General features: G+C 50.8%; 3 protein-coding genes across 3 annotated transcripts; 2 read left to right on the plus strand and 1 right to left on the minus strand.

The window, feature by feature from the left end:
- The first annotated feature begins 538 nt into the window (after positions 1–538).
- Positions 539–3,818, plus strand: F4812DRAFT_413649 (WD40 repeat-like protein). The gene is made up of 6 exons (XM_047932813.1): positions 539–823; positions 955–971; positions 1,120–1,283; positions 1,459–2,670; positions 2,732–3,163; positions 3,214–3,818. The coding sequence occupies exons 1-6, from the start codon at positions 777–779 to the stop codon at positions 3,235–3,237; spliced, it is 1,896 nt and encodes a 631-aa protein (XP_047793663.1). The 5' UTR covers positions 539–776; the 3' UTR covers positions 3,238–3,818.
- On the minus strand, positions 3,819–5,998 carry F4812DRAFT_413651 (glycoside hydrolase family 51 protein). Its single transcript, XM_047932814.1, has 2 exons — positions 5,361–5,998; positions 3,819–5,257 (listed from the first exon to the last, which is right to left on the minus strand). The coding sequence occupies exons 1-2, from the start codon at positions 5,465–5,467 to the stop codon at positions 3,859–3,861; spliced, it is 1,506 nt and encodes a 501-aa protein (XP_047793664.1). The 5' UTR covers positions 5,468–5,998; the 3' UTR covers positions 3,819–3,858.
- Positions 5,999–6,154: 156 nt separating this feature from the next.
- On the plus strand, positions 6,155–8,179 carry F4812DRAFT_413654 (uncharacterized protein). The gene is made up of 3 exons (XM_047932815.1): positions 6,155–7,104; positions 7,319–7,421; positions 7,618–8,179. The coding sequence occupies exons 1-3, from the start codon at positions 6,863–6,865 to the stop codon at positions 7,801–7,803; spliced, it is 531 nt and encodes a 176-aa protein (XP_047793665.1). The 5' UTR covers positions 6,155–6,862; the 3' UTR covers positions 7,804–8,179.
- Positions 8,180–8,305: the final 126 nt, after the last annotated feature.

Consider the following 8,305-nt stretch of genomic DNA (forward strand, 5'->3'; position numbering starts at 1 on the left):
TGGGGTCCTAGGTATTTAAAATCTTGCAGCGAAGCAACAGCCCTACACTGTACAATCAAAGTCGCCCCGAAAACAGACCCCTTGCAAGTCGAGATATTTCCCATTCATCTCTCTCAACCCCGTAATACTGTTACGAAATGGGTAGGCAAATTAGCTGAGAGCTGAGTTAAACGTGCGAGCTGTTTTTCGTTGGTCGATTTTTTTTCAGCTGGATAATAAATGTAATAAATCTCTCTTGTTCTATCATCTAGGTAGGTTAGGTAGGTATCCTCAAGTCGGTTGCCGTCTGTATTGTACCTAGGTACTTACCTTTTAGTACGTACCGTTAAATAGGGTCTAATAGAGGTAGGTACTTCCTAAAGGTTGTTTTTAATCATGCAAAGTTGGGTTAGATTTATTGGTACAATACATACCCTGTAGGTACCGAAGGTATTGTACCGTTGAAAGGTAAGGAAAAGAGGTAGGCTGTACCTACCTAGGCTGCCCCCCCCAACTGGCAACGGCGTGTAGGGCATGTACAATACTTAAGCACTCCGTACTAAGATGGATTTGGAGTGGATCTACCAGGAAGACAGTACCACAGTAGCTTGGCCCCTGCCCGTGGATGCATCTCAATCGTTCAAGGCCTGACAGCCAAAATCTCGTTGTCTTCTTTCCTTCACCATCCTCATGAGAAAGAGATCAAAATACCGCTTATCCCAGTATACGGACACTCGCTGTTCTATCTATTAGTATTCTAACATCACACCCATTCATATAGCTCCTCGTTTGTGATCATGAAGGAGTATTTAGACTCAGACCGAGTCAATTTCTTGATTTGGAGGTATGTTTTTTTTTTTCTCACTTAGGTATCTCCGGTTTTCTTCACACACCAAAATGCCTTGTGTCTTTTCCCCGTACCCCCGTTACTCCTGTGCCGTCGCTTTCTACCGGGTCATTGACATGAAATCGCAGATATTTAATAGAAGGCAGTACGTGTTTCTCATAACGTCGCTGCGCATGCCCACGCCCACGCATCTTGACGCATCCTTGAGCTATGCGATGATGCGCGCGCGTGTGTGTACGCACAGCGATGACGTTGCTATGGACGGCCGCAGTCAAATTAACCTGAGGTTACAGATTATCGAGAGACAGCCGTCAAGTTCCAAAAGGAGTGGCACGTCGAGGAACCTCACCGACAGCTAGATTTCGCGCAACATGTCAAAAGTCATGCACTAGTCAATGTCATAAACAAGGGTCTGCTGTATAACTCGTTAGAAAGAGAGCATGCACAGTCGCAACAGGTATGTCGATGCAAAAATTAAATTCGCCGTGGCTATTTTCTATGAGATGTGCACTGCGCGAAACAAATCTCTAACGCGGGTTGTTGATGGGAGTCTAAAAAAAAACATGAATTTTTTGCTCTAATCTCGCCCAGAAATCCGGTCAAATGGGCACTGACAGGTTTCTTCTGCGTAGTTATCCCGTGGTGCCGCTGCGGCGGCAGTGGCCGAGGCGATGCAACTAGGTATTTTTGGTCCACTACTTCCAGGTCCACCGCTTCACCAGCAGGAACAGGAGTCACAGCAACAAACGGAGGAAATGGATCAGGATGACGAAGGAGAAGCAGAAACGGAAGCAGCACCGACAACTACGTCCGGCGTTGATGCAGAAAATACCCGAAAACGCCAAATTGAAAGGCAATCACAAACGGCGCTTCTGAATGGTTCTCCGGCTAAGCGACCAAGACTGAGTAATGGGTACGAAAATGGGGTGGATGCAGCCACAACTCCAATGGAACTTGACGGGGGGCAGAACGACAACCATGCTTACCCTTCCCCCCAAGAAGGCGAACAGGCGCCAACGCCAACTCCCCGAACCGACGGCCCTGACCAAGGCACACAGGTCGATAAAGTACAAGAACTGACAACTGAAACCACATTTATCCCCCTGGGCTCTGGTCACGACGATGCGCCAACATCTTCGCCAACCACGGCGTTGGCAAGAATGAATGGCGAGAACGCGCCTGTGCTACTGCATTGTCAGTGGCATCCCCGAGATCCCACCATCTTGGCGGCTGCTGGAACCGATGCGCTAGCCCGCATCTGGAACGTTTCTCGTGGAGCCACAACCGACCCTGCATCCAATGGTCACGTGAATGGCGTCGCTCCAAGTTTCCATTCTCTTGTTGAAGACGATATCAAGTCTACGGCTACCGTCACCTCCATGGCCTGGAATTTGGACGGAACTACCATTGCTATCGCTACAGATTCGGAATCGAGGGCTCGAATTGACCTCTGGAGTCATGAAGGCTCCCATCTACAACGCTTTGAGGTTGCCGAACCTCCCGTCTTTAAAATGCGCTGGAATCCTAATAATGGTGCTATCTTAGCTATTGCGCCGGACAATGAAGGTGCATTAATAACTATATACCATGCTTCGTCGTCTAATACCCTGACATATTCCCTGCCACGACACGACCTTGATTCGGACCCACTGGATGCTGCATGGATTAGCGAGACCGAGTTTTTAATTGGTGGTGGTGATTTATTAATGGCGTTAAGGTGCGGTGATGGGGAAATTACCGAAATCCGGAAGTTCGACACTCGCGAAAATGATGCCTTAACTCATGTTCAATTTGATCCGAAAACTTCGCTGGTGGCTACTTGTGGAGAGAAAGGCTTTGTCGACGTAAGTACTTTCTCTAATCGAAATCGGACCGCTTTTACTTTACTGACAGGTGAACTGTCAGATCTGGGATAGCAAAGGTAAGCGACGCGAGATAGCAGCACATTATGATGCGGTCACGGCGTTGCTTTGGCAGCCCTTGCAGCAAACACCACCGGCTGACGAGCGGCTCTTGGCTTCCGGTGGCGAGGATGGCGCTATTCTAATATGCAACGCCTTAGCTCTCGATGGGAAGCCGAAATGCTCCATGACTATGGAATCGCCCATAGTTTCGATGGCTTTTACACCCGATGGTGCATTTATTGCGGTAGCTACGGCTGAGAAGATTTTGATTTGGAAGGTCGGCGACTGCAGTATTCCTCGAGCATGTTGGAGTCGAGCATCCCATCCTATCTGGCTAAGCCCACGAAATAATCCCGATTCAGAAAAAGAGGATGAACACTGCTTGGAGTGGGATGCCACAGGCCATAAACTTGCATATGGAGTCAATAACCGGGTAAGTTGCGCTATCCAATTTGTTCAGACCCAGGCTAACAAAAAAACAAGCTCGCAATTATCAACTTCCGATGATAGACCACAGTCGTATTTCTGTTGCTTTCCATTAACAGGCGCAAAGGGCTACGCTACATCCCAGTCGTTGCTGAGATGATAGCCATTATCATAGCGTGTTGCGGTATGTTTATCGGCTAAAGGCCCTTCAGCTGGTCGCCGGTAGCAAAATTAGCTACTTAAGGCACCAGTATCATGACAGCATTGTTGAGCGCATTATCTAGCTCCCACGAAACCGTAGGACTTGTGATCTAGTACCGCAAGGTATTGACACCCGCTAGTGACGATTCGAAGAAATCTAGGAAACCAAGGACGGAAATTATGGGCTGTGAAGCGAATCGTCGCGATAAGTGTCATAAAAGCTACTGTGGGAACTGTCATGACAAAAGACGACGAGACGACTCCTGGGTATCGGATCGGCATGTCTGGCTATCTCGGAGGCGGCGGGGCGTTACTATCATATAGCTAGGAGCATTGGGGCGAGGCATTTTTCTCAAGTACACATAAGCCAACGGGTTGTCCTTTTTGTATAAGCAAATGCACCTGTCATCCACATCCAAACCATGTTGGCGTACGAACTGCGAGAGTCATCAGATAATTTTTATTGTATCGTTTGAAGCAGAAGCCAAGCTAAGCTAAGCTTTATGACTTCCATCTTAATAATGTGAACGTGTGCTTTGCAAACTTATATTTCCCTTGACCGTCCCATTTCCCTTCCGACAAGCTGACCTCTTCCTTGCCTTCTTTATTCGTAGAACTAACCTGTGCTCCAGACACAGTGTACACAGTCACGTCGGTCCCAACCCCTTTTAGCTGGACAGCGAAGTCTTCCGTCTCGCTGATGTTGACAACGGCTAGATTCACGTAGCCGTCGTCACCAAGGGCGGCACTAACGTCGAGCCAAGGCGCGCCCGCCTCGCCCAGCGTGCCTTGGAGCCAAGCCGGCGTCGTCTCCCCCTCGTAGGCGCCGGACCGCACGTGCGTCGCAACGGTCCAGCCGCGCATGTACCTGCTGAAGAGCAGCAGCGGCCACCAGGTGGACTGGCGGACGAGGCCGCGCTCGGTCGTGACGAGCGGGCTGATGACGTTGACGGTCTGGGCGATGTTCGCCATGCCGAGGTACCGGCTCTGGCGGACGAACACGTTGAGCCAGACGCCGACGGCCAGGGCGTCGGACAGCGTGTACTGCTCCTCGGCGCCCCGGTCGCCGGGCGCGCGCTCCGGGTCCCAGACGTTCCACTCGTCGAAGCAGATCTTGGTCGGGGGCTTGGCGGGCGGGATCTTGTTCTCGATGCGCGCGAGGTCGACGAGCGACGCGGTGATCTGGATGGCGCGCTCGGCGGCCAGCGGGGCGGTCGCGTTGCGCAGGTGGTCGGCGGACGCGGTGTAGACGTGGATGCTGTGCATGTCGACGCAGCCGACGCACTCGCGCAGGACGTGGTGGTCCCAGGAGCTCTGGCCGTCCTGGCCGCAGAGGACGAGGCGGATGGCGGGGTCGAGCAGGCGCAGGGCCTTGGCCCACTGGGCGGCCTTCTTGGCGTAGTCCTCCTTGGTCATCTGCTCGACCTGCCAGGGGCCCCAGACCTCGTTGCCGAGGGCCCAGTAGCGGACGCGGTAGGGCTCGGGGTGGCCGTTGGCGCGGCGCAGGTTGGCGTAGTGGGTGTCGCGGGTGCCGTTGCAGTACTCGACCCAGGCGAGGGCCTCGTCGAGCGTGCCGGTGCCCATGTTGAGGCAGAGGTAGGGCTCGACGCGCCGCGGCTTGCCGGCCGAGAGCTTGTCGAGCCAGCGCATGAAGTCGTCGGTGCCGAACTGGTTCGTCTCCGTGCCCAGCCACGCGAGCTCCGGGCGCGAGGGCCGCTTGTCGCGCGGGCCGACCCCGTCCTGCCAGTGGTACGTCGCGACGAAGTTGCCGCCGGGGTACCGTACCACGGGGATGTCGAGCTCCCGCAGCGCCGAGAGCACGTCCGTCCGGAAGCCGTCCTCGTCGGATAGCGGGTTAGACGGATCGTAGATACCTCCGTAGATGCATCGGCCCATGTGCCTTAGTTTTTTTTTGTGCTGTTAGCTAGCTGTACTGTCTTGGATAATATATATATATATAGGCATATATATCAAGAGTACCTAGGGTTAGATGTGTCTCTTACTCGGTAAAACCACCATATATCATGGGATCTATCTTAGACAGGCGCTTAGCCGCATCCACCTCGATGAGGGGAGTCTCATCTCCCGTGATCTTGGTGAAGGTGGTCATTATTATTATTATGGCTTGGCTTAGAATAAGTCTATTAAGTTACTTCCGTTTCCCTTATTATAATCTCAAGCCTGAAGGATGGGTGGTATAGGGGAATGGACTTGAGAGCAAATACTATCATCAGTCCGGGCTCACTTGTTGTTCATATAGCATTAGGGTGCCCTCCGCTACGCTCCTCTCCCCTCTCGTATCAGGGTCCACCGTCGACCGGAGCGGGTACGGGGAGAGTTGTGCCATTCGGGAGAATCTGGTCCGCGGGGGTCGCCGATTGGTGCGCATAATGAGGCGCGACTAAGGAGTTCATCTGGTCCCGTGTTCAGTTATTTTTTTTTTTTTTGGTTCGACAGAGGCCGAGATGAGAAAGCCAGGGGTTTATTGTTCCTGAAACGTTCGTTATGGGTCTAAGAGAGGTAACTAGAATAGGTAGTTGAATGTGTAAATATTTCCAAGGTTGTTTCCAAGGTTGAAGAAGTGAGATGAGAATGGTTAAGGGATGAGGGTACGTAGATACATGCTAGCATTATGTACGCTAGGTTAGGTAAATTCTATTTACGTACCACTCGGCTTCTTATCAAATCCAAGATCAGATCTGTTACCTTACTCAGGTTACCCCGCGGCTAGATACTTCGTTTTTTCTTTTTTTCTTTTCTTTTTTTTTTTTTCAAGTACCAAATTACTTATGTAGGTACCTAACCTAACCTATGTACGTCAACCTGCCCCCCTGCCCCCACACTAAGCCCGCAGCCCGTACCCGGTACCGCGGGAAGGAGCTTTACATTAGGTACCTAGGTACTACATTATCTGTGCCTTATTACTATTTTTTACATAGAAGGTAACGTGAGGTAATGTAACTAACCTAACATTGACGCCGGGGCCAACTCGCTACATGGTACCTACACTACCTACACTACCTGATTACTGAGCAGTGAGGTCTCTACCTCCTACCCCTAGCAGCCTAGGTGTTCTTTACCAGCTGGGCCGGCTGAGGTACCTCTTACTATGTATTTATTGTACATACCTAGGTATGGACCTCCATCTGGATTATGTACGTCCCGTCTTACCTACATTACAACGTTAGGTACTTTGTACTTTGCACACATTCACACTCATACACACGCATTAACAGTGCATTCATCCTAATCCATCCATCCATCAATCAAATCGACAATCATTAAACCTTAACCCTTTCACCCCACAAAACCGTAATCATTGGATCAAACTCTCTTATACGTTATACGTAATACCTACCTAGGTATACTATAAGTAGGTAGGAGGTAGATAGGTATTCTACTGACCGACGACAACCTTCACGCCATCCTTGAGAGGAGAAGAACAGAACGCACATCAACAACAACAATACCTAAAGTAATAATAATTATAATAATTACTATAATCATGAGCAACTACCACGTTCCTACCGGCAGCTTCACCCCCGGCGGAGCGGTAGGCGTCGGTATGGCTGTAGGCGTGGGCGTGGGCGTGGGCGTGGCAGGAGCCGCGGGGACGGCGACGATGACGGACGACGAGTTCACGGCCGACATGCGGGACCGCCAGGCGCGAGGCAAGGACCCGTACGAGTCGTCCGACGCCAGCAGCAACTGGACTCCCGAGGGGACTAGGAAGCACCGCGCCGGCGGGTATGTCTTACGCCCCCTTCTCCCTCTTCTCCCCCCTTTTTTACTTACTCACACCTAACCAATATACTCCCCTCCCCCCTTTTCCTGTACCAATGGCATACAAGTCTTGTATGTTTTGTTGTTATTATATGTCACCCCAAGAACTACCTAACGTACGTATGTCTGCTATACAGAGGCAAGGAATACTGACACGGCAGTTCCCATAATCTTCCAGCGGCAAGGACGAGTCCTTCTCCATGACCGAGCGCCGCCGCGTCGCTTCCCAGGTCCTGGATAGCCCCGAACTTCTGATGATGGCTGCGCAACGAGATAACGAGGTATTTCTCTTTCTCTCTCTCTCTCCCTCTTCCCCCTTTTTCTTTGTTCTCCCCACGTTTTTTCACTCTTATACTCTAGCTCTATCTCCTAGTATCCAACGTCTTTCTTTGTTTTTGTCTTCTCCCATTACTCCTACTCCTAACACCTACTATATATATACACCTATCCTTTACTAAAACGAACAAATACATGTAGAGTATACCAGCCACCCGGCTCCGCTACATCCGCATGCTATGCGGTTTCGAGGAGCCTCCGCAGCCGCAGTCCGCGCGTAAGAAGTCGCACCGCGGCGGCGGCGGCAGCGGTGGTAGCAGCAATGATTCTTCTCGCGCGTCGGGGGGTTCGACGCCTGGACGTTCGGGGATGAAGGATACCCGGTGAGGCGAGGTGATGTGGTGTGGTGTAGCGGCGAACGGGTGGACGTAGTTGTGGTAGCAGTTAGGAAACGGCGAGGAGAGGAGAAGAGAAGAGAAAAAAAGGGGGGGAGGTGGTGTCTAATTCGGTTGTCTGGGCTGCTATGCGACTATTGGATCTATCTATTCAGTTCAGTTCAGTATGGTTCATTTCAGCTCAGCTTGACAGAAAGAAGAGGGGAAAAGGAGTTCGTTGATTCCTATATTATTTATTTATTTAGACATAATATAGTTAGACGCGGAGTTGGAGTTAGAGTCTAAATACTTAGATGTGTCGGAAGGAAAAGGGAAAATAAAAAAAAAGGAAGCAAACAGGAAAGAAATAAAGAGAGAAAAAAAAAAAAGGGGGGGGGGGGGGGGGGGGGGGTTAAAGGGTATCGGATAAAATGCGCAACGGTAAGGAAAACGTTGGTGGGGTTTGAGGCACCAACAAAGCAAAAAAAACAAAAATAAAAAAAACATTAAATCAC

This window comes from Daldinia caldariorum (assembly GCF_022478825.1).
Source record: "Daldinia caldariorum strain CBS 122874 unplaced genomic scaffold F4812scaffold_2, whole genome shotgun sequence".
Taxonomy (NCBI): domain Eukaryota; kingdom Fungi; phylum Ascomycota; class Sordariomycetes; order Xylariales; family Hypoxylaceae; genus Daldinia; species Daldinia caldariorum.